General features: G+C 42.0%; 2 protein-coding genes across 4 annotated transcripts in view; one reads left to right on the top strand and one right to left on the bottom strand.

Annotated features, from left to right (window-relative positions):
* The window catches only part of igsf8 (immunoglobulin superfamily, member 8), a 42,717-nt gene extending 33,132 nt beyond the window's left edge, over positions 1 to 9,585 (top strand). The window contains exon 9 of the transcript XR_004613995.1: positions 9,570 to 9,585. The gene's annotated coding sequence lies outside the window, so the exon portion shown is untranslated. The remainder of the gene's footprint in view (positions 1 to 9,569) is intronic.
* Positions 4,137 to 25,574, bottom strand: part of kif5ab (kinesin family member 5A, b) — a 60,220-nt gene continuing 38,782 nt past the window's right edge. For 2 of the 3 annotated variants that reach the window (XM_034586871.1, XM_034586872.1), the window contains exons 15-29: positions 21,864 to 22,010; positions 20,755 to 20,943; positions 20,338 to 20,455; positions 18,501 to 18,565; positions 17,006 to 17,115; positions 16,269 to 16,370; positions 15,739 to 15,799; positions 15,557 to 15,628; positions 14,888 to 14,986; positions 12,681 to 12,897; positions 11,092 to 11,353; positions 9,929 to 9,993; positions 7,350 to 7,377; positions 6,435 to 6,553; positions 4,137 to 4,358 (exon numbers count right to left, since the gene is read on the bottom strand). In XM_034586871.1, coding sequence (XP_034442762.1) covers positions 6,448 to 6,553; positions 7,350 to 7,377; positions 9,929 to 9,993; positions 11,092 to 11,353; positions 12,681 to 12,897; positions 14,888 to 14,986; positions 15,557 to 15,628; positions 15,739 to 15,799; positions 16,269 to 16,370; positions 17,006 to 17,115; positions 18,501 to 18,565; positions 20,338 to 20,455; positions 20,755 to 20,943; positions 21,864 to 22,010 — 1,641 coding nt within the window. In that variant the 3' untranslated portion in view covers positions 4,137 to 4,358; positions 6,435 to 6,447. The remainder of the gene's footprint in view (positions 4,359 to 6,434; positions 6,554 to 7,349; positions 7,378 to 9,928; positions 9,994 to 11,091; positions 11,354 to 12,680; positions 12,898 to 14,887; positions 14,987 to 15,556; positions 15,629 to 15,738; positions 15,800 to 16,268; positions 16,371 to 17,005; positions 17,116 to 18,500; positions 18,566 to 20,337; positions 20,456 to 20,754; positions 20,944 to 21,863; positions 22,011 to 25,574) is intronic. The other variant, XM_034586873.1, reaches the window with a different exon arrangement.

Here is a 25,574-nt window from a genome sequence, read left to right as displayed (position 1 = left end):
CAGTGTGTTGGTGCTGATGTGCAGATGACACTGAGGTTGATCACACGGTTATAGCTGTTTTTACTCTATTATCCAGAAATGAAGCCAGAATATCGTGGATATGGGGGATGAAGCCTGTCAGGGCCATAGAGATCATATAGAGATCATATGAAGATCATATAGAGATCATATAGAGATCATATAGAGATCATATGTCTCAGAATCGAGGTCCCAGTTTCCCCAGCTCATCAGGAGCAATGGGAGGAACCTGACCTCCCTCAGCTGTTGGCAGTGAGCTGAGGCTGAGAGGGTTTATAAGGAAGTTCTTGTTCAGTTGCTTGTTTGCAAATAAGTCTCAGCTGTCAATCATGATGTTTCACCCCATTTAAACATTTACTTTCCGTATTTCAATAAGATATTAAATACTTCATGTAACCTGATTACGTAAGTTCAATGTAAAGGGTTTTCTATCATGTTGAGTTAGTGAATAAATCAAATTACTTGAGTGACTTAATTAAATAAAGTTAAACGTATACATAAATGTATACATTAAATATATTTAATCAAATCATCGAGTTATTTGACGTGTACTTTGATGTTTTACTTTGCTCCATGTCCCATCCACTAACATAAAGGAGGCAGGGTCTATGACCAATACTGCAACCAGCCACTGGGGGGCGATTGAAACGCTTTGGCTTCACTTTTGGGGAGCTGTCATGTCGTCCATCTTTTATATAAAGTCTATGATCTGGATTTACTGACAACATTAGGGTGCTTGTTCACGCAGAAGAAGAACAATCAAGTTTTATGAGCCTGTAAAAAAGGATTTTAAAGTGTGAAAGCAACAACAAGTCGGTGTCATAATGATATGTACACAGTTTCGTCTTTATTGAAAGTTGGTAAGAGATAACAGTTCTGTTTCTCAGCAGCTACAGGAGAGTACTGCATGCACTAGATCACACACTGGAAACCAACCAATGCACATACAAACACAAACACTTTGCGTCTGTCTTTTTTAAACGCTCGGACATTCTCATCATATTTCTATTACTGCATATGTTCGGCTACAGTATCACAATTACTGACCTCGCCAGAGTATTGTTTTTTTTAGACTGGTTACAATTACTGTCAGACAAACATAACAATCGGACTGAAAATAAACTGGACAGTCATTCAAACATTTACAGCTCAGTATACAACCATAGCACATGACTGGTTTCTTCACTGGACCCCAAAAGAAAAGTCCATTCACGTTCAAGTGGTGGTTTCTTTGTCATTTAAACTCAACTTCAGTGATAAAGTTGAATGACCTTTTTTTTTTACCCTTTAGAAAGTCTGACAGCTGCAGGAGGAGATACTCAGAGTTAAGGGGGAAGAAGACGAACAAAAAGAGAGAGAATTAGGAAAATAATATGATAAAGTGCTTCATGCATTTATAATGAGCCTCAGTCTCATCAGAACAGAGGGTCTGTTAGTTACGCTTTAAATGTCAGCCCACACTTAATATTGCACATACGGGGTATCAATGTAACAGTATGAAGGGATCACAATTTTGCATTTAAGAGGGACCTCGAAAAAATTACTTATTTTATAAATTACTAAATTTCTTTTTTATAGAAACGTACATTAAAACAATAGGTATGATTGTGTATGAAACAATTTGTTTCAATCTCATAGAAATAAAGGGTTAATTCACATTATTAATAGACAAAATAAGATAACATGGCAATACTGCAACTCTTTGATTAATATAGCTATTCTAATTTATTAAAAAAATAATATATAAACTATTAAAATATACTTTGGGCAATGAAATGAATGAAACAAGAACCATAACATTTGGAATAAAGTGCCGTGTGGAGTGCGTATCAACACACATATATAATCTTTTACATTTAAGTTGTCATGATACAGTTTTTGTAAAAGGACACATACTACTAAAATACCAAGTAACTTAAAAAAGTACTTATTACAGTGTAATTTATTTCAAGGTCCCTCAAGGCAAATTTGTATCTCCCCAATGTGCCTTGTCCCTGTATTCATTAGTGAGCAACACTCGTCCATATTGATAAGTCTCTCTATTGCTCTGTCACACACACACACACACACACACACGTACGCACACACGTACGCACACAGACCTTCGCCGTCACCCTCGACCACCTCATCATGACTGGTTGATCAGGAGGTCGACCGAGAGCAACAGACTGTCAGTGTGTGAGTCATTTAAACGTTATCTGCTCAAATAACCTGGACAACAACCAAGTAATACAGGATATGTAATATAACTGTATTTTTGGGGTCAAAGGTCAGACACCTCATTGAGGCTTTGCGTGTGTGCGTGTGTGTGTGTGTGTGTGTGTGCGTGGGAGAAGACAAAGCTGAGCCGCCTCTTGATAACCTACAGTAACCCTCGATTCACGTCTCCTGCTGAGCTCATATATACTATGTTACAGAACAAGTTCCACTTTAAATGACTCACTGTACAATCAGGGCTTTGGTTTCAGTCTGACTTGCATCTTAAAGAATCGTCATTAATTCATTTGGGAACAGCAGCTGCACACGTGAACCCATTTTATCATTCTGCAGCACAGGAAATACATTAACACGTCAAAACAAATACATACGCTTCACTTTAACTGCCATAAATTAATAGTAAGGAGCAAATCAATAAATAACACTTAAAATAGAGCAGACGATAAATAATATATTATATTATCTTTGAAACTAGAACTAGCGGTATAAAAATAGTTGCTACACACTTTTTCTTTGCTCTTGTATGAAATGAAAATGGCTGAATATCTCACAAATGATCCACATCAGGCAATTTTCTTTTTTTCACTGATAATTGAACACATTCAGCCTCCTGAAAAGATGAACGTGTTTTTTACCTGTGATTCAGATCAAGTTGCGTGTCATTCTAGTTAAAGCGGGTGATGTGTGCCAGACGTGCCGTGGCGACAGATCTTCACCACTCACTATTTCAATCAATCAATCAAATTTTATTTGTATAGCCCATATTCACAAATCACAATTTGTCTCATAGGGCTTTAACAAGGTGTGACATCCTCTGCCCTTAACCCTCAACAAGAGTAAGGAAAAACTACTAAAAAATAAAACAGGGTAAAAAAGAACGTAGAAACCTCAGAGAGAGCCACATGTGAGGGATCCCTCTCCCAGGACGGACAGAAGTGCAATAGATGTTTATTTTTAGCGACCCTCCAACCTAATTCTTCATTAGCGCGGTGGTTCTTCCTGCGCAAGGTGCCAGTGTCACAAGCTCAAGCATCAAGATTCACGAGGGCTTCTGGGTGTTTTTTGGATTAATATTCCTGTTTTTCTAATTGGTGAAAACATGATAATATAGAATATTGACACCTTAAATATCCTGCAAGGGTAATAAAATTAAAAAAAACTGTTGTCTTTAATTTCCGGGTTGCATCTTCTTCTGTTCGCTTGTGTTGTAGTTCAGTTACCTTCTATGTGGCAACAGTAGTCGGCATGTGACTAAAAATGGTTCAGTAGGATAAAAACTACTGAACCTATTTCCACCAAACTTGGGTCTGGAAAAAACAAATTAACTTTTGATGTGGTTGCATCTTAAGTTGTGGACCCAGGATTTATTTTCCTTTTCTTTAACCGTTCTTTTCTTATGTCTTCTAAATAATAACGATTGTTCGGCCTTGGCGAAGGTATGTGAGGCTCCGATTTTTTTTTAAAACACACCAACGTTAAAGGGTGTATATCTCTTTTTGCACTAACTCACACACACTCTTCTGTTCTGGTGTTTTAGACTAAAACATTTCACAATCATGTTGCTTTACAAGCTTTCTTCTTCTTTTGTGTATTTTCCCAGAAAAGCTGAAGACCAACATCGACATGCACAGTTAAACGTATCATTACAAGTGGTTCACTCTTCTGATCCATACTCGTGTTTAATAATTAATAAAAAGACTTAATTTCAGTTTCATGTGTCATTTACTGGTTGACGTCCACTGAGACTGCATCGTTGAGACAAACGGCACTGCCTAGTGGTCACCCACAGCGCTGCACCTTCTCTTCCCCCACCTTTCCATTAGAAGTCCCTTTTGTTTTCCGAGTCAAGGGGGAATGGGTGCAGCAGTCATATGGGTGTAAGCTGCCAGGTCGGGATTCTGAGAGGCAGTGTTTGCCAGACTGATACTCACATACACCCCCCACATCATAGCACAGAAAGGAGGACGGGCGGCAGAGGAGCAAGCAAGGGGGAGGAAAAGGGGGGGACACAGGAGATAGAGGGCTGTTTACACTGGGTGAGGATGGGAGAGGAAAGGGAGTCTGGGAGGACTGTGATTGGCTGCATGCAGATTTACAGGGGGGGCCTCGGAAAAAACATCCACCTGGAGAGAGAGAGAGAGAGAGAGAGAAAATGAGACGGAGAGAAACAGAGTAAGAGCCACAGTCAGATACCTTTGGGGGAAACAGGGAGAGAGAGAGAAAAGAGGAGACAGCAGCCGGTGAGTCATGCTAACATCGCCAGAAGGAACACGTCTCAAGTCGTTTTATTCCTGGTGTCTACGCTGAGAGTCTGTTGTGTTTGGGAACTGCGTGGAGCACTCTGGGGCCAAATTTAGACTTGACAGGATGGAAAATCCAGCAGCACTTTGCAAAACTTACATTTGCTCCACAGAAAAACTTTACAACGTCTTAAAGACCCAGAAATAAGCTATATTAAACTTTTACGTTTCAACATAAAAAACGTATAATGTGGTTTTCAGCCTGCAGACCAGCTCCAGGGTTTTATTATTGCACATAACTTGAGTAGAACGTTAATACACAAAAAGAGACAACCAAAAAAAAAAACCATGAGAGTAGTGGGCGAGAGTAAAATCCAAAACAATCCCCCTCGTGTCATACAGACCTTTTCAAAAGCAATATTTAATATTATATAATATTTAACTCCTGGATAGGATTTACACACTAATCCCCTCCCCCTGCCCCCACTGACCTGATGTGACACGGACGCGGTGTTTTTAAAGTATTTCTATGAAAAGTGTCCCACAGTGAGTGTATTTTTAGTGTTGGACGCCCCAGCAGAAAATAAAATGTAAAAATGTTCTTTCACCCCGGCTGCTGGCAGATTTACCGCTGCAAACTCCCCGAGCCCCAGCGAGCCGAGCCCAGATAAAGTCATAATAATGTTTCTCAAGACAGGGTCAGCTCCTGGCTTTAACCTGGGACCGCACTTCCCTGATATGGTGAACGAGACTGAAAATAATCCAATAATCGAAATAATAAGGTCACTGTTCTTTATTTCTTTTGGCTACCGCCGTAACCTTGGTGACATTTAAAAGAGAACTCCTTACAACCAAGGAGTCAGAATATGAAGAATAAAGCTGCTTTCAGACAGAACACGGACATCATCCAGAGGGGCTGTATGTCAGAGCACACAAGTCTGAGACAGAGGCTCCAGACAATCTCCGGAGCCTTACATATAAAAGACCTCGACAAATGTTTCAACTTGGAAAGACAACAAGATTCCAGAGTTTTTCGTGATATGGGCAGATGCCAGTGTCAATGTGCTTGTTTACAAAAAGACATTATCTCTGCAGCAGAATTAATGCGTAGCACCGAGCCTCCTTCATGCTGCGCCCCCCCCCCTCCGCCACCCCCGCCTGAACGCTCTGTTGTTGTGAACGTGTCTGAGCAGAGAATCTCCCGCTGCGTTCTTCATATGTGAAACTCCACGAAAACACCACACTGTACGGACAGTGTCCAGAGTTCATGTCTGAAAACAGCTTAAGATACACGGACGGACAAAGTAGGTCTGTGGAAAATATGTGGAGCCGTAACCACATGTCTGAACAACTGTCAAGTGATATGTAGATCTTAAAATGCAAGGAGACTTGGAGCCTTCAGGGAATGTATAATTTGTCAAGGTTGTCTGAATAACGGGTCCAGTACAGACTGAAGAAACGCTACCAGGGTTTAAGTGTTTTATTTAACACCTGTTTCAAATTTCAAGCTTCATTTTGCAACATAAATTTGATCTCCTGCAAACTTGACATTAGTATCCACAAGGTCTCACAAATGTATCTGCAGTTTTTCAGTCCTCCATCGTGTGAGGGTTGATGTTATCATGCAAGCGGTGCCTGCAAACTGCTTTTGAATTTAAATCATCTTTAAACCCATTTGTATGTGTAACGAGCACTTTAACGAGCAGACGATTTAATAGCAGTTTCTACTTCAGGTTTTCCAAGAATTTATCTGTTTGAATATGTGTAAAAACTGATTTTTCAGGTGGTTTTACTCAACTGTCGTGGGTAGATTCAGTGGAGTGAGGCGCTGTTTGTTAATTTGTTGACTGTGACATTGCTTAATCGTCTCATTCCCGACCCGTGATTCATGCAACTGTGTTCTGAAGCAAATAAATCACAGTCTCATCTGGGTGTTCCTGTGATTTTCTGCCTTCTTACCTGCTCAGGACTATTAGCTGGCAGAGGCCTCCTGTTGCAGGCTGAAGAGTTTGGCTGGGTCCTGATTGTCGCAGACATCAGTTCTGGACACAGAATTCACATTCAGACTCATGCTACCCCTACACACCAGAATCACAGGGGGCCGCAGCGTCATCAGCAGCGGCAGGATCAGCAGCAGCAGCAGGATCAGCAGCAGCAGCAGGATCAGCAGGAGCAGCAGCAGGAGCAGGAGCAGGAGCAGCAGCAGCAGTGGCAGTGGCAGCAACAAGGGGGCAGTGATGGAGCAGGGAGACAGAGCAGTGAGGGAGGCGAGTCAGTGATGTTACAGGAGCTGGTCGTCAAACTCAAGAGGGATCAGTGCACGTGGGGCGAATGTGGCAGTGACTCGTTCTTTGCCCGTAACTGACAATCATCACAGATACAGTTCCAGAGGTATTGAGTTAATCACTTCTGGCATTGACAACAATCTACTGCTGATCAACTATGAATTAAAGGTTATATATATATATATATATATATATATATATAACCACTATATGTTGTGCTAACATTAGCATCTTGAACCAAAACTAATGCTTCACGAGACTCGTATGTTGACACGCAGGCACCATCTACCAACAGAGACTGTGATTTCATATCTCCACTACATCTTTACATGGAAAACAAGTGTTGGCTGCTATATAAATGTAAAAGATCTCATATAAAATCTAAGGAAAACATTTCAGGACCTTCAGTTGGAGCCAAACTATCGAGGTCCATTACAGAAGGTTTTGAAAACAAACAGCTGAAAAGAATCCTACTCTCTGGAGGTGTCGGCCTGACAATGATATGACAACGTGAACTTCTGCAGTAAAACGGCAGCAAATAGCAGCAAGTGTCGATGCAGGTTGGAAATAAGGTGCAGTCCAGTCTTACCTGTTGTCATTGATATCGGTGGCGTTACCTGTGGACAGAGAGAGGTGCGTGAGGAGGCAGGCATGTGCACAGTGAGGGGGTGGGGGGTGGTGTGTACATGAGGGGGGGGGGGGGGGAGGAGTGGGTTTATCACAGACTCATACCTGTGGGATTCATTAAAAACAGCCAGAGACAATTCCGACAAATGACTTTGGAACAAGCAGCTGCTCAATGTGTCCTCGAACATAAATGACTGAAATCTGGTGTTTGACACTGCTTTCAAACACAGAGCATGTGAGATGTTTATTGATCCGACCTCATTAGTAAGAGCAAGGAGATGAGAGAAATGTGTTTATTCACTTCTCCCACATGGATGAGGTTAGCGAGAGATCGTTGATTGTCAATGTCGTAGGCGAATAATAAATTCAATAAATGGAAGAGTGACATCGGAAAATTTACAAGTGGACATAAATACAGCTCATTTCACGCTCGTTGAACATCTGATCACTGCTGTGAGGTCATAATCTGTGCGACTTCCAGGGAGAATGTAAACACGGGTCATTTTACACTGAACAAGTGACAAACGCTGTAATTTCTCTGATGATCCTAGTCTCACCCCTACCACTATTGCACCTAACAATATAAATAACAAAGCACTACAAGTTTCCTTTGGAAAGCAGGAAACTCTTCACAATTACAGTCAGATCGATAGTGCAGCAGAACAGCACTTAAATGGAAAATTGGGTCCCTGGGACGTCTCTATTTGTGGAGACATCGCTGTGGCACATTCTGTAAAAACCCTAATAAACTGAATTATTGTGTGTCATGTGCTGAATCAAAATCCTTCCTACTCCTGGCACCGACTGAACTTCACCAATCCTCAAAGACTTTCTATCTGACAGGGATTCATTCCGCAAAAACATTCACTCAGCCTTTTATGTGACACCCAGACACATCAGTGAAGTTTGATTATGACTCAATCGCCGGCAAATGAAAAGCAAAGTCTGCATGGATTTATTCATTATTATTCATGGAGGGAACTCCACTTACTTCAGGGTTGGGTTTCATGAGTTTGCCGCTATCAAGGGAGCTCATGCTTGACCTCCTGCTTTAAGGCTGCGGAGTTTAATCTCGTCGGTAGAGAAATGACCAAAGAGTAAGAAATATGGATACAGAGGTAACTGCCTTTGAGTTTTTCACTTTCCCTTAAGCTCTTCTTTAAATTCATGCAACACAGAGGTTTGACTTCAGTGGACATTAAAGAAAACTGTATAAGCAGTTGAATTCCCCAAAAAAGGTCATGTGTCCAATTTGGGGAAAAAGTACCAAATAAAAAAGAGAGAAAATGTAACCCTCTGAAAACTAAACTTCCTGCAGGCAGCCCCCTGATTGGCCGCAGGAAATTGTTGTATTCACAATCCTTTTAAAAATCTAAAAAAAATGTAAAACCATAATAGTTGCAACATTAATTCTATTTGCAGCAGAAAGCCAAAGCCTCCACCTCATCACGTTGTCTGCCTGTGATGATATTATGAAAAGCGTGAAAAACATGCTGATATTGTGTGGTTTCACCAGAGAGTTGTGTGACAGGAGCAAAGATAATGGGCACATCTAAAGAACACATCATTCTAATAACTTCTGAGGTGTTTAGAAATATTTAGTTCTTGTTTTATATATTTAAAAATCGTTTGGATCGGTGTGTTGTGAGTTTAGTCGGCTAAATTTGATGAAAGAAATTTTATTTAAAACACTACTTTTGTACTAACTTCATATCTTAGCTAAAACGTTATGCATTTGAAAATATACATATCATATAACATATTACAGTATGCAAAATACAAATGTAGGCACTGGCGGACTATTTATCTTGCAGAGCTCTAGTTCGAGCTTTAGTGATAACAAATCTTCAGATAACTGCCAGTATTGAGTTTTATTTTAAGAAAAAGACAAACTTGTCGGCATGATGAGCGTCTTGGGAAACAAACGTGCCGCCCTGATTCATATTGAATACCAGGCTGGTGATGTTGCTGCAGATTGATATATTGGCTCAAACCCTGCGTTGGACTTTTATTGATATTCCTGGAGAATCAAAGAGCTGCGGTGTTGTTACACAACTCTACAACGGCCATAGCCGGGGAGAGGCAGAGGTGGGCACTCAGCCTATCTGCTTGGCTACTTGTCTGTCTGGCTGAGTAATGACACCGCAGGCCTAATCTATCTCCAGAGTCTGTAGCTGATGAGACACACACACACACACACACACACACACACACACACACACACACACACACACACACACACACACACACACACACACACACACACACACAGAAGCCTTGAACAGCAGCTGTATTCCATAGAGATCTGAGCGTTTGTAGAATTTTAATACATGGCCATCTCCCGTTAATCTATGAGTGAAGATGTTAAGAAAAGAAAAACAACAGCAGACAGAACTGGGAACCAGTTTAACAACCAGTAACATTAAACAGCATTCACACATAATGGCTGGTTTGATGGAATAATGGAATTCACTAAGAAACGAGTGGATTCACCCGCTGATTGTAATCACAACATCTCTCAGTGTTTCAACAGGACCTCACCGTTCTCTGAGTCGAGCATCTCTGCAGTGTTGCTGTCAGCTGGGCTCGCTGCTTCAGCTGGAAGTCTGCAAACAGCACAAACCAGCGCTTGTGTCAGTGTCGCTGCAAGAGCTCTGGTTCAAAACCTTGATGGTTTTATATTGAACTAAATAAGTTTGTGTTTTAAAAAAAGTGAAAACAAAAGAGGGGCTAAGTTAAAATAGATTATCGAACAAGTTGCTCATCTCATTTGAATGATTAAGGTTTTCAAAGGAAGGAAATTATAATGCAGGACACAGTTTATTTGTAGGCATAACGTTGATAGAATAAACTTAAGTTCTTTCTTGATCCTAGAAATAATAGTTAGATGAAGTTAACTTATGTTCAGGCGCAGGGTCACGCCTCAACCACACCTCTAATCTCCTCTCAAGCCAATGTATACCTGGTTGACCCATCGCGCCCTGTTTGTCTCCGAGTTCTTGACCCACCCTTTCCCTTCTCTCTACTCATCCCCAACCACACCCCTCCTTCCCTCATTCCTAACCACATCCCCTCATCCATCCACCCTTCTACCTCATCCCTCTCTCTCTGCTCATCCCTACCCACATCCCTTTTTCATCTTTTCCCTCATCCTTTGTTACTCATTTTGGTCCGTACCTCATGCACGTCTCATTCTAGGTCCTGGCTGTAGGGCTCCTAATAAGCACAGTTGGATTGATGCCTGAAGCAGACCCCCCCACACTGACTCTCCCTCCACCCAATCGCCGGTGCATCCTCCCAGACCAATCAGACACAACCTCATCTCAATCCTTTCCTATGTCCATTAATCCTCCTCAACGTCCAATAAATCAATAACCATTCAAACCTTTGCATAATGTTGTGGCCTGGTGAACAGATATTTGTCTTGTCAACTGCGGTTGAAAGCCTTGGAAAAAGTAAATAACTAAATCTTGTGTTTGGATCGTTTTGTCAAACAAGTATCCTCCAGCTCAGGAAAGTGGTTGAAACCACAGGGAAAAATGTGCCAGTAGACCTTGTAAAAAATGTGCACAATTTCAATTACTTAATTATTTTTCCAGTCAAGAAAGTGGGGGTGTGATTGAAAGCAAGAAGAAAAGCCAGTAAGTCGACCTTTAATCAAGATGTACTCCTGAACTCTGCCACATGTAGCTGTGTTTACTCACGTGTTGTTGTGAGCGTCGCTGTCGTGTGCGTCGTTGTTTCGGGGTTCGAGGTGTTTGACGGGGCTGTTCCTGTTGGAGTCGCCCTCGGGTAACCGGGCCGCGCTCTTTGGCGCTGCAGGAGCCGCAGAGGCCGCTGCCTGGTGGTTGTTGCTGTTGTGGAAAACGGCGTTGCAGAAGGCGGCGGGGTGTTCGCTGTAGCCTCGGATGAAGAAGGGGTTGCTGGGAGAGCAGAGTGGGTAGTGGCCCGGACGCACCGGCTTGGCTGTAAACGGTAACAGAGGATTGACCGATCGATTGATCCAGAAAAGACAAATACATCATATTTGTTTATCTAATGCTTGTCCACTGTGGCAATAACCAGCACAACATGTTTAATGCGACTGGAGTAATGAGAAAACATGTTAACAAACAGCAGAACGTCAAAGGAGCTTTGGAATAATCCTGAAACAAATGATTCTATAAATACACTCAGATCAATAGCTCATTTTCTCACAACAGCCGGCGCGTCTCATTTATTTCACAGAATTCATATATCCGTATGAGAGTAATTATCTTCGGCTGAACCAGTGAAAAATTGATTACACTGCTTCTCTAATCAACTGTTTTTTCCCTCAAAAGAAATGAGTATATTGTGTAAATCCTTACATGCAAAATATTCCAACTAGCTGTCATAAATGTTTAATTCTCGGAATCTATGGCAACAGGGTGACTTCATTTAGTTTCCGGTCCAGAATATGAAACATGATTGGATCATAAAGCTCCATCAGACAGCAGCTCACTCATGCACTGGCTGAAATGATGGCGATCTGCCGAAGGGAAGGAAGTAAATTTCAGAGACGCGAGTGGAGGGAGGAAAATCCAACAATGGATTTTGCCTGTTAGGAACCACAACAGAGACATAAGGGGGATGACTGCTTCCCCCCCCAGTGAAATGCAGGGCCCAACTATCAGATGTCAAGTAGAGGGAATGTTACTGCCAGATACACACGGCAGTTCACATGCGGAACCAAACACGTGACAAAGAGGATTTGAGAGGATTTACTTTTTTCATTTCTTGAATTTCATTTGAAAAACAGCTCCTACAATAACTGACATGTATCGTTAAATGTTCAGAGGACTCCAGCTCCTCCGGCAGGTACCTGAGACGGGCTGGTTAAAGAAATTTGACCAAAATTTTGATGATGAGTCAGAGCTTTGTGAGGCCGCTGAGCTGCACAGGATAAATTGATGTGATGATTGCACTTGTGCGAGTGAGAAAAGCAGAAGGGGTTGTAGACGTGACTCGTGTGTGTGTGTGCGTTTGTGTGTCTGTGTGTGATCCAATTGTGGACTGAGTTGTGGGGATTACAAGAAAACAATCGATGTCCTAAACAGCCGTGTGGGAATAACGCTGGAATAATGCACGGTAATATCCACAGATCAGATTTTAATGGATTGATGCAATGGATCACTGCCTACCTACAGATTAGAAGATACTTATCATGATCTGATTACATAAATTCTACTGAAACGACACATATAGCGGCTCGTTTTGGCTGCTCAGTCGTTTTAAAAAAGGGTTAAATCTGCCAATGAGGTGTTTGCGTTACCAATCTGTGCAGCATGGGGCCGGCGGAAGGGATTGCGGGCCCTCATGACATCTTTGATCCGCTCCACCTCCTGTTGGTAGCGGCAGCGGTCCTTCATGGCGCCCTCCTTCGCCTCCTGCAGCGCACCCTCCAGCGCCTTGACTCGCTCGGCTGTATACCGAAGACGTTTCTCCAGTTTCGGAAGCTCACAGCGAAGGTCTGCATTGTCACGCACCAGCTGCAACACACACACAACAACAACATGTACAGTATTGATGGGATTTCTGCGAGCTCTCTGAAGTGAGGCACATCATGTGGCCCAGCTCAGGAATAAGAGCCGACTTCCAAATGGCTTTTTAATACACTCAAATTCAGCAATACTACGACCTATGATTGCTGTGTGCGCACTCAAATTATTTGGAGGTGAATAGAGTGATTTTCTGTTACTATCAGCCGTTTAGTCAGGTTGAGTGGAACAGGATATCCACACAAATCAGTGGAAAACTCTTTTAATGTGGACGTTTCTGGTCAGAGACCCTGTTCGAGGCATGAAGCAGCCAGTTAGTCAGGTCCCGCTGCCAGTGTCTGTTGGCAGCAGATATCGGAACCACATTTCCCAAAAGCCTTGTTGAGCCTTCACCAAGGTAACCGCGGAGAGAGAGAATTATAATTATATTATACTCTCTCTCTATCATTTAAATTTGGCAGTTGTTCAGAAACATTTTTGAGAAATGCACGCGAGATCTGCCCATTACCTTAACTTTTGTTTTTTTTCCTCCAGATGTTCACATTGAGGTGAAGGCTGATGGAGCCAAAATCGACGAATATTCAGGAATTAAAAAGATATTGTTGAGATCTGTCTGGGATGACCATCAAATCGCTCCCATTTTCATAATCAAAACTTAAGGTGACTTTGTTCCAGTGAATGCACACATCTCTTTCTGAATACCAGTATTGAAATAATAGTCTGATCTCTTCAGAGGACAAAAACTATACTTTAGGTAAAATATTTGTTAAGGACTTTTGTGCAGATTCATGGATTTTACGTTGGTGCAAACATCATGTTTCCTATAAGAGGGGAAGGCAAACGGGAAAAATCCATTGCTGAGCACCAGGGAGTCTGCTGCTGCGTGATCATGCAAACTAATGTGTCCCCTGCAGAGAGGCTGAGGTTTTAGCAAAGTGACAAAGTTATTTAGCAGGAAAAGCAGACAGAGGACTCAGGGATTCAATAGATCCACCTGAGGCTTAGCAGCACCAGTTTATTGATTGGTAGTGAAGAACTTCAAGAGAAAATGGAGGAAAAATTCAGATGGGTGCTATTAAGTGATATTATAAAAGAAGTAAAGATATTTGTGTGCAGATGGACGGATGGACAGATATCATATGTTTGCAGGGGCAGGGACATGCATATTAGCCCGGTGCACTGTCCACTGCCTGTCTTTTTGGAGCCTTATCACTTTCCCCTGGGAGTTGCTGATTTATGGCCATGTCTTTCGTCTTCTATCCCGACAGTATCAGCAGGTGGTAGATGGGATGGGGTTCTCCCAGCAGCCACTTATAGGATTGGTTTTCTGCCTGACAAACTGCTGCAGTGCAGCCCGAGAGAGAGAGAGAGAGTGTGTGTGTGTGTGTGTGTGTGTGTTTGTGTGCCAAAACATTTAGCACATCAACACTTGCTGTAGTCCATTTAGTAATATTCAAGAAGGATGTGAGGTGTGTGTACGTTTATGTCTCATCCGAGCTCAAGGTTTCTTGTGTTTCAGCTGGAGGGGAAAAACTGCGGATGCTCGTGTGCACCTGAATGAGGATGAACTCATTTGTGTTTATCAAATCTGAGTAACAGTTTTATGCTGTGTGGTTTCCTTCCCCGGGAGGCAAGCGTCTTCACCTTGGTTTAACACCTTCTGATGCTCTGTTTTCAAGGAGACTTTCATGCTAAGTTGCTGCATAAAATGAATGATGGTGCTAATGTTCCTTTGGCCCATTGGAGAAGCACAGAAAGTGTACAGTGCCCTGTATTTTATTCTGACCCGCTCCTTTTTGTCCTCTTCTCATATTCTTCTCAGATAAGACATCTCTGCCTCACTGCACAGTGAGAATTAAGCTTCCAGGCTGTGGGAAATTGGATAATTTGTCCACATCCAGAGGTGGAGGACAGGCAGAGTGTTCATTTTTTTGTCTTCGTCTCTATAATTTATAATCTGAAAACAGCGGCTTGTTGTTACCTGTTTGTGAACTTTTGTAAGCTGGTCCAGGTTGTTTTCAAGAAAGGAAATCTTCTGTTTCTGGGTGATGTATCCCCCATCAGGCCCTATCCCTGCACTCTGTCAACAGAAACAGCAGAGATCTTTTACCATTGTGTTGAAAGCTAGACATGCCGCATTGTAGTTGTAAATCTCCACCAACCAGTGCAGTTTCAGTTTACATTAAAAAAAAATGGTCAGACTCAGGTGAGGTCAATTTGACCTTTGACCTCTGAAATCGAATCAATTCATCTCTAAGAACAAGTGACAACTGGTCAAAAGTCCTTAAAATAACATATTCACAGGGTAAAAAAGAGTTTGGTGAGGTCACAGTATCTTGACCTCTGAAATCTAATCAGGCCATCTTTTAGCCCAAGTGAATATTTGTGCCAGATGTGATGAAATCCCCACAGGTGTTCATGATGTGTCACCTTTGACCTTTTAATCTAATCAGTTGCTCTTTGAATCCAAGTTTGAAAAGATTCCCTCTCGCATTCTTGAGATATCATTTTCACAAGAAAGGATGCATGGACAGACAGGCAACGCGAAAACTATGGAACAGAGGAATGAAAACTCAAAATGATCATCTGCACACAGTCACACGTTCTCAGGCTCCAGTGGTTCTATGTGGAGAAATAAAGGTTGGCTTACTCTTCTGACTCGACTCGTGAGGTCTTGAACAAAGAGCTTGCGGAGGTTGTGCAGGCTGTGGAGCTCGCGGCCCTACAGTACGAAGGAAAGGAAATGATGCAGTTAAAGCAGTTAGAGAGCATTTAGTGGATCAGTGGCCTCCGAGGGAGCCAAGTCAATCGTGACGGCAAATAATGACTTACAACAGTCTCCTCCAGCCCTTTGAGGTCCTGCTTCGACTGCTCATGTCGCTCGTGGAGAAATCTATCGATAGACAGAGAGGTGGGAAATTCTTTACCCCAATAAATACCACATTCTTAATTAATGAAAAAAGAACAAAGGCAGCATGTGCCCAGCTGCCATCTGATGCAATATGCTGCAAAGGTCAGGGCAGAATGAGGCCTGTTGGCTGCCAGCTGCTACCGTGTTCCAAAACCCCATAATGGGATGCAGAGGTAGAGACAGAAAGAGAAAGATGCATGGAGAGGGTTAAGGGGTCAGCCCTCCAGCTAATTTTAGCCGCACTCCGTATGATTGCATCCCTCCACATCGAGAGACGCGTACTGTAAATAAAATATCAGAGCTGCAGAGCGAGAGGAAAGTAAATAGACAAAGGGAAGACGAATGACAGAGAAGACATGTAAGCGGTGAATCCAAAGGGGCAGCTCAGCCCCCGGGCCTCCATATGGTGAAGTGTTTGAAAGCCGGCCAGGACGGTAAAGGAGAGACTCACGTCAGTTCCTCCAGCTGCCGGCTCTTGTGATGTTCTTGGCCCCGGAGATGTTCAAAGTCATCGTGCAGTTGCTCCAGCTCCAGCTGCAGCCGCTGGTTACAGCTAAAAAAAAAGAAGAAAATTAACTTACTCACAGACTCTATGCATGAGTCAAAACTAAAGAGTCACCCTTTAGGGCAGAGATGCATCAGGGTTAAGAATATAGGCCACATTGATTTAGTTTTGTGATTAAATTAATGGATTGATTGAATGTCGATTGATTTATTTTATTGATACTTTTCCTTTATTTCAGCTTATACCTCACTCATATTGATCCATCTATCCATCCATCCATCCATCCACTTTCAAGCTGCCTTTCCAAATCAGGCTGTGCCAGCAGTACAAGCAGCACAGCCCCACATGTCTATTCATTCTCTCTGCAGCTGCTCTTTCGCTGTTACCAAAAACGCCTGGGCCAGCGGGGAAATGTGCTCTAGTCCCTCCAGAGGCTCTGCCCTGCAGCCTTCACACTGCGTTTGAGGGCAGAATTGAATTTCTGATTTGAGCCAAGAGGCCGCTGGTGCAATCTCTCTGCCTCTGGACACATGTATGACCTGCACGGTATAGTACCACAGTCTAGTCCTGAATATAAACATGCTTTCTCCATGACATTTTATTTTATATATTTGTATTGTATTGTATATTTGCATTTGTATGTATGTTCTTGTGCATCAGAGGAATAATAATGAAGCACTGACTCCGTTAACTCGTCGATGATCTTCTGCTTCTCGTTGATCTCGTCTCGCAGGTGGCCAAGTTGTTTGCTGTGCGTTTCGCGGTGCGACTCCATCTGCTGCTCCAGAGCCCTCTGAGGGACGGGCGACAGGAGGGGGCGAGAGACATGTACGGTTCATATAAGGAGAGAGAGAGAGAACACCCAGAGGTGGGAATAAAAGTACACAAAAATGACAAGAGAGACAGAAATTACACACACCAGTGCACATGTAGACACGCAAAGCCACTAGGGCATTAAACACACACACATACACAGATTGTGCCGTTAAGAATGAAGCGAGACATGGCTAATGAAACTGGAGCCAACGAACACACATAAATACAACACACACACACAGACATTATTTTATGACTATAAAAGCAAATCCCAGGGACCCCAGACCTCCAGGGTAATTCTGTTATTTGGAATTTTCATTATTTTCTTTAAATTGCAAATTAAGGTCTTTTTCCTTAAATATCTTTGATTTCAGCGTTCTCGTGTGGTGCATTTTCTTAATTCAATTTAATCTACAAACTAAATGACATAAAGTCAGTCCATGGCCAAGCCAAACATTTGCTGTTTCCAGCATCTCAAGTGAGAGGGATTTACTGCTCTCTCCATTTTTATGATTTGTAAATTGAATAACTTTGGATTTCAGACTTTTCATTTGAAGGTTAGGCTCTAGTAAACTGCGATGGGATTTGATCACGATTTTCTGACATAAAAAGGAAAAGTATAACCTTTCTTTCATGTTGTCTTAGCTTAGCATAAAGACAGCTAACCTGGTTCTGCCATAAGGTACCAAAATCTGCCTAGGAGTGCTTCTGTAGCTCAGTGTTAGCACCTTATATCTTATTTGACCCGTTGTGGCATTAAAAAACAATTTGCCATTTTTCCAGATGTCTGCTCTCATAGCTCAGTGGAGTCTTTCTCCTGTTATTGCAATTGGCATCATGCCTGTCTGAGACTTTCTTTTGACGAGCCGGCTGACTTCCTGCTGCCTCCCCCGACACATGAATGGCATAAATAATTTAATCATGAGGCTATTTCAGACTTTCCAGCTTTTATTGGTCCAAATGACTCAATTTCAGATAGTAAAATGAATCTTTACATGAAAGTTAATCTTGCTCCAATTTCCCCCCTCTCTTAGAATGATTAAGTATGGGAAGAGCGCTCACTGGGCCACTGGCTGTAGCTTTATATTTTTCGTCCCAATAGGAAAACGGACTGGATTTGTTATCTTTCTATACGGGGAGAAAATAAATACGTCTTTTTTCCTCAAATGTCAAATGGTTCCTTTACAGCCCTGCAGTAATTTAAACATGCAGAAACACTTGTATGCACGCTGATGCACCCATGCAGCAGCGGCACAGATGCAGCATACTGACACTTAAATGCCATAATAGATGCACATCCACAGTGCCGAGGTGCGATAAAAGGTTACTACACCAGGTTGCTCTCACTGTAGTCATGACTACCTTTATATCACTGCAGTCCAGGACAGACGTTGGATTCTGGCCACTGGTCATCTGTGACACGCTCTCTGAAACACACATTTAGGAGAGGGGAGACAATGAGAGATCGATGGTAAGAGAGAGAAGAAGGAAGAAGGGGGAGGAAAAAGATGGGAAGATAAAAGTGAGGAGCACACTGATGTAGATGGAAGAGGTGACAGCGACCTGACATTGACGGCACGGCAGTGGCACGCTTGGTGTTCACGGCGAGGTCAGCGTGGTCCTTGTCATGCCTTGGATGTGATATTATCTATTATCACAGATGACAGATACTGCATCACGCTGATCTGATCTGTTGTTTGCTCACTGCTGTTCCTGTTTGTCTGCTGATGAAATTATGAGCGCGGCGCCCTGCACCAGGCTGCGTGCCTAACATGACCCGCAGCACATTGTATTTATCTACTTCTGTAACGACTGGAGGAGTGCCTGGCTCGGGTTTGGAGTGGGGATGGAATTGATTTACCTGCCCTGAAATCCACGGGTTATTTATCGCAGCTCTGTGGCTCCCCTCGGGGAGAATGACTTGCATCGCCTTTAGCCCGATTTGCCTTTGGCCTGAATTGTGTCAGTGCCCTGGGGGACTGTCTGCAGTCAGCTGAACCCTGCACTAATTTCAAATGAACCATTATTGCTGGTGCTGTTAAATGTTCTGGAGCCTAAACTGTTCATTACTATTTACCCATTTTTTCCTCCCTCTTGACAGAATAGAAAGGCTTCTGGCACCGGCTGAAACTCCCCATTAATGCCAATAAAACCGCTCTAAGCCGGGAAGCGGTTCCTTCCAGTTCCCCTCAGCTTCCTGGAGTCAAGACAGATTTGTTGTCTGTTCAGATTTAATTTTGTTTAGACCTGATTTTGTTTGACCGTGTCAGGACATTAACATTAAATGTGACTTTGGCGTCTCAAGTGAGCAATTCAGCTAAATTTACAATGCAGATTAGTGTTTGTAGCGTCCTTCACTGTGCAGTGGGTAAGAAAAGTCCCGCAGTGTTTAGCAGAGCATCATTTATGATTTAAAACCTGTCTGCAAAATGTCACATTATCAGTTGGAAGACTTTGCTGGTTTAAAAGTCTAATCTCCTTGAATTTATATTTAGTTGACAGTTTTATTGTCCATCAGACTTGTTCCTGAAGCTCGGTATTTCGCCTGATTTTACAGTCATAAATCTGCCGTTTGGCTTTTCTCACCATTTAGATATTTTCCTCTTTCACATTAGAGTCGTCTAAAGATTGGTATTTTCATAGATAAAATATCTCAACCTGAGGCAAACACTTTTATTACAAATGCAATACTCATTTCATACATACTGAACTGGCCATGTGTGCAATATTGATCTTTGAACTACATGATTGGCAGGATTTCACCCAAAACCTTGTACATAAGTTGGTGTTTTGTCTTTTTAGTCACAGTAATGCTCTGTGCCTGGTCCAATGTTCCAGCACTTGGGTACAGACTGAAATATCTCAACAACTTTTAGACGGAATTTCATGAAATATTAAATATATTCATGATGCCAAGTGTATGAATGCTGATGCTTCTGACTTTATCCAGAAATTCCACCAGCAGGTTGAAAATGTAATGTTTCCTATGCGATATCTCAAAATCAGCTCGATGGGTATGAGGCAAAATTCATACAGACATTCATGGTTCCCTGATGATAAAGGACTTTTCCTTTATCACCACCAAGAGGTTGATGTCTGTGTTCCTCTGAGGATTTCGATAATTGAATGGATCCATATTGTGAGGGAGCTACGACCTGCTAGTACAACTCTTCCACAGTAACACGTGGGTCTACTTCACCTTGAGCTTGGACTTTGGCCAGCTCCTCGCTCAGAGAGTCGTAGCTGTCCTCCAGCTGCCTCTTCTTCAGCTCCACGTTCTGCATGTACTCCGTTAGAGAACGGATCTTTGCCCCATGCTGAAAGTCAAATAACATTGTTACAGATTCAGAAAGGATACTAATGAGCAACGGTTCTCTGGCCAACTTTACACCAAGGATAAGGTGCTTTTCACTCGTCGATATATCGTTTACACCAAGGATTTATGATCCCTATTCATGAGGAAACTTCATTTACAAGAGAGAGTAAAATTAACACCATGAAGGCCTCAAGCAACCACATTAATGTACAGAATGCAAAACACACAGTAAATCTGAGTAAGAAGCTCCTGAAGCCAAAATTCCAGTTTCTCCAGTTTTGATTTTCACCAGTCCATCACCTGTGAAATGAGGAGGTGACACGAGGACAGCTCTCGTCCTGTCTCCTCCATCTTGCGGTGACACTCCATCTGAAGGTTCTCCAGGTGGCGGCAGCGCTTCACCATGGACTTCACCTCGGACTTTATCTTGCTGATGTAGAGGCGAGCCACGGTGAACTCCTCCTCGATCGCGCCGGTGATCTCCATGGGCTGGGGATGAATGTGGGGGGGGGGGGGGGGGGGGGGGGGGAGATTTAAAGTCAGCTGGGAGGTTGAAGAGGCAGGGACGCTTTTCACAAGCACTCTCCCAGGCACTTTGCATTAGCTTAACATCATCATTTAGCAGATGCTTTTAAATGAACCCACACATCAGAATCTATCAATCATTATAGATGATAGTGATATGCTTATAAACCAACTTCATGTGTCATATTTAAAACTTCATAAAAGCTTTAGTGAGGCTTTGGAACAAGCACATTAAATATAATGAATATAAACATGGCTTTGATGTACAGTGTGAAATTTAAAACTTTCTGCTTGGTCTTCAGTCCCTCTTTTGGTCACATGTCTTAGCTCGGAATATATTGCTATTTATACTTGGAAACCGTTTCCCTATCATATATTCAATTATGTTCATGTGTTATTATAGCTGTGGGCTACAAAGCTATTCTTTACCTAATGATTTTTACATTTTGGAGAATGCATAGAAGAAAACATTCTTAATTTGAGTAAGAAGCAAGATCAGAAGTCCAAAGCAGCAAATCTTCAATATGATATTAAACTTACATATTTATCCCTTCTTTCACGGTAAATATCAAGTTGCACTGATTCTGGTTTGAGATCTGATTTTTTACCTGAGTTATAACTCTCGCCATGAGGCATTTTCTGGGAAAATTGAATCCATTTGGCCTAAATATTTAACAGTTTTTTTCTTGCTTCGATACTAGGGAAAGACAGGGATTTAAAGGTTTAAGAAAAGAGGCTTAAAATGCAACAAAGTACTTCCTCATTTTTTGACAGAAACATGAAGCGTTATATTTCAGTGTTCCCTGATTGGACTCTGTTTGTTCTTTGGCAAACTCTTTGGTTAGTGATACTGTCTGGAAACCTGCAGCCTCTGCTCCACTCACCAGCTTGATGTCCTTGTTTCCGACGATGGTGCTGAAGTCACTCAGGTCCTTCATGAGCCCGTTGAGAATCTCAGCGATGCGTTTCCTCTGGTGGCTGCTCACTTCTTGGATGCGGGACAGCTCCGCCTCCAAGGCCATCAGGTGACCCTATGGGATGAGAGCAGTGAGAAAGGGAATGAACGTAAGAGGTTGTGCGAGAAAACAGATTAGTGAGAGGGAGAAAACCCGGAAGAGACAGGAAAACACAGGGGAATGATGAAGTGGGAGAATATTGTGTGGGGGAGGATGGAGACTGAGAGCCCTTTAACCTGAGAGCACACGCAGCTGGGACACAGTTTAACCTCCATACTCATCCAAGGAATCCAAGCAGCGCGATGTAATGGCTGCTAAATTACAAATCAATAAACTTCTGAGACAGAGGTTGATGGCTTCGACGCCGGATGAAAGGATCTGGGACAGTGAAAGATGGAGCTTCCTTTTTCCTTCTCCATTTTGTAGAGGAGGTAGCTTCTACACAACGCTGTTGCCTCAATGGCTCGAGCACAATGAAACAATTTGGATCGATCGATGTGCTACAGGTCTAATGAAATGTAGCTGAAAGAAGGGCAGTGCAGGGATTTGTACTCCAGAAACAAATTCTTCGACTGCAAACTTGACATTCATTTTTCTACTTTTTGCAACATTTCCATTTTCATTTTTCACCATTTTTCGTGGATTTCTTTAAAAGGTGATGTGTGAATCTTGATGAAAAAAATGACACCTATTTAGGGGGTTGGTATCGTTGAGTGTGTGCAATGTCCTGAGGATTCAAATGAGAATAGTGAATATAAATGAGGTTTCATAAGGGGGGAGGGTTTTTTTCAGCCACTCTATGGTAACAAATGGGGCCGATGTGTAGCTGAGAAACATAATGTGGCCTTAGCAACAAGGCTTCTTTAAATATAAGGGGACTGTTGGGCCTTGGTGGAGGTAAGCGCTCTACTGAGTGCAATTCTAGTTAATAATATGTACAGTAGGTCCAATTATTTAAAGATTTTATGAACATTATTAACATGTACTTACACTCTAGATGGCTTGTCCACAGTGCCAGGTTATAATCTGAGTGGAGAAATACTAAATCCTCCATTTTATCTTTTAATTTAACAGTATTTTTGTTGAAGCCTTCAAAACCAACCTTGAGTAAATATTTTTTTTTAAATTCAGACATTATTGATAAATGACCTTGGTGTATTCATTGATAGATGGAACCCTGGTCTTGGATCAGTGGTTTCCTGTGATCATGGGTAGACAAAGTAAAAATGTACTGATTTCAAATGTGAAATCTCAAGTTTGAGTGTTTTTACTCTTGTTGACAACCCACATTAAAAACTTACTAAACTAAATGGATCATCTCTTATCGGAGTATTAAGGTACTATTTAGTGGCAGATTTTAGATTAGTGCTCACGAATCACCAAGTCCATTGAAAGCCCCATTAAACACCTGTTTAATACGCAGTCACGTTTACCTCTTAATCCACCTCTCCATCTTCTTCTCCTTCATTACCTTCAAGCCCTGTGATCATTTTCCAGGTCACTTGTCACGTCACAACATTAACAGCATAAACGTTTTTACATTATTTAACTGAAATCAATTCTTTTATGAATAAGTAAAAAGGAGATGAAAGGTCCACGAAACATGTTCGGTTTGGTTGAAGGGAGATTTATGACGTGATTCCGCGCAAGTTGGTTCAAATGATGAATGGTGGTAATCCTAATGATAGAAAGGGGCTTAAGCAGACAGATGGATGAAGGGACGTGCTCAAAGGAGCAGATGAATGACAGTGAACAGTGGCGTGGCCCTCTCTGCAAAAGAAGAGAGGAATTTCCACTGTCTCAATGTAACGCCGTTCATCATGTGATCCAATCTCTGCATCTCACCGCCAAGACAAAGCGTGTGGAATTAGAGTCAGAGGGTAGGAAGCGGGGAAACGTCCCCAGAGAGACTGGGATTTTTTATATTTTTTGCTCCCTAGTCTCTCGTTCCCTGTCACATCCTGTCAGACTGCCAGGTGGGAAGATACAGGTGTCAGGTGAGAGGTCAGAGCGCAACAAGCGAGAAGACGAGACCTGCCAAGTGAAATATGATTGTCGTGATTGAGGAGAAGCAGAGGTTTCCGCTGCGTTTTGCTGAACTGATGGGTGCACTCGTTACACTGTCGACTCCTTTCATCAATATCTAGACAGTGAAAGACAGAGAGGGAGGAGAGGACACGGTGGCGGATGGTAAAACGGTGCATGAAATATTGAAGAGGTTTTAAGAAGTTGAATAATGTTCGACTCAGTCCACTGGGCCGGGGACAATAACTTTATTAGAGGATTGACCAGCTCTGCCAGAGGTGTCTCTTTTAGATCTATCTCTATTTGAATTCTCACCTCCGCCAAAGATTTGGGTCAATCTATTTCTCCTCCCTTTCAATAACTTTCCATTGATTTAAATGCACCAAACAAGTAGCTGAGAGATTAACTGTAATCCCCAAACCATTATGGGAACCGTAGTTCTAAAACGTGGAGAGTGATTATCTACTAAATAGTCAAATTACCCATTTATATATTTTAACTGTAGGGGGCTGGCAGGTTATCATGAGATTTTGAAAACCCTCTGTAATGTGAAATATGCATGTACACTGTATATGAGTGGTTTCATAGACTGTGACTAAAGAACTGTTGAGTTGTTGCAAAAATCCTGATTGTTACATCAAAATATGTGACATCCCTATTTCCAACTGAACCCTGCTCATATCAAAACAGTGAGAAGAGCTCAGAGAAATAAACAAAGAGATCTAAAAATCTCAAAAGTAAAATGAATACGTCTTATGGCAGCAGACAAAGGCAGTTTTTAAGATTTGTCAAAGCCTTAAAAACTGACAAGAACGTGTGCGACTGTAAATGAAACAGAGCAAAGTCACTGCAAGGCCTGCTTTCATAAAAGCTGAATATTCATTAATAACAGAATTTCCCGCGCTTTGATGATAAACTTTGCCGGATTTAATTAACTCAAATTTAATCTTTGACAGCGCCGACGACTTCCCTCAAGCAAACAAGCTATTCAGTCAAAAATCACAGCGAGGAATTTTGAGATTACTTCGAATACTGACCTCAATCGAGAAGAATCAACCATGTGCTTCTGTGACTGCTGCTGTCAGCGTCTTCTAGTATTTGCTTATAATAAAAAAACACCAGGCCTCAAGTCAGATGAATCTGTTAATACACAGTTTGTCATGGGTGCCACTGTGAATTCAGGTCCAAGCTACAGCAACACAAGTGCTGTAATTTGGTGTAAATCAGACAACTTGTGGCTTTTTGTCAAGTTATTGATTACTGGATCGATCATGAAACAAAAGACCTTCACTTTTCTTATATCCACTGAGTCAACCAATAGACTACTTTCTTCAAAGCTTTCCGACTCTATTTTCCCCCAATATTTATGTGTCTGTTCAAGGCTGCATGGGCAGAACAATTATAATTATTTCTTCTATCTCACAGCTCTCCACTTTCACACACTATCTCCCTAATTGGATTTTGAAGCCCTACATCTACATACTCTTGAAAGATAGGGGCTTAATTTGACATTAGGACAATGTTTTTATTCCTGAAAGTTCCCTTTTATTTCTTATATGACAGCACATTTATTCATCCCTCTATCAACCAATTTTTTATTAAGCTTGGAGGATC

This window comes from Hippoglossus hippoglossus, chromosome 5 (assembly GCF_009819705.1).
Source record: "Hippoglossus hippoglossus isolate fHipHip1 chromosome 5, fHipHip1.pri, whole genome shotgun sequence".
Lineage (NCBI taxonomy): Eukaryota > Metazoa > Chordata > Actinopteri > Pleuronectiformes > Pleuronectidae > Hippoglossus > Hippoglossus hippoglossus.
The sequence above is the reverse complement of the archived record's forward strand: the minus strand, read 5'-3'. Positions and strand labels throughout refer to the sequence as shown.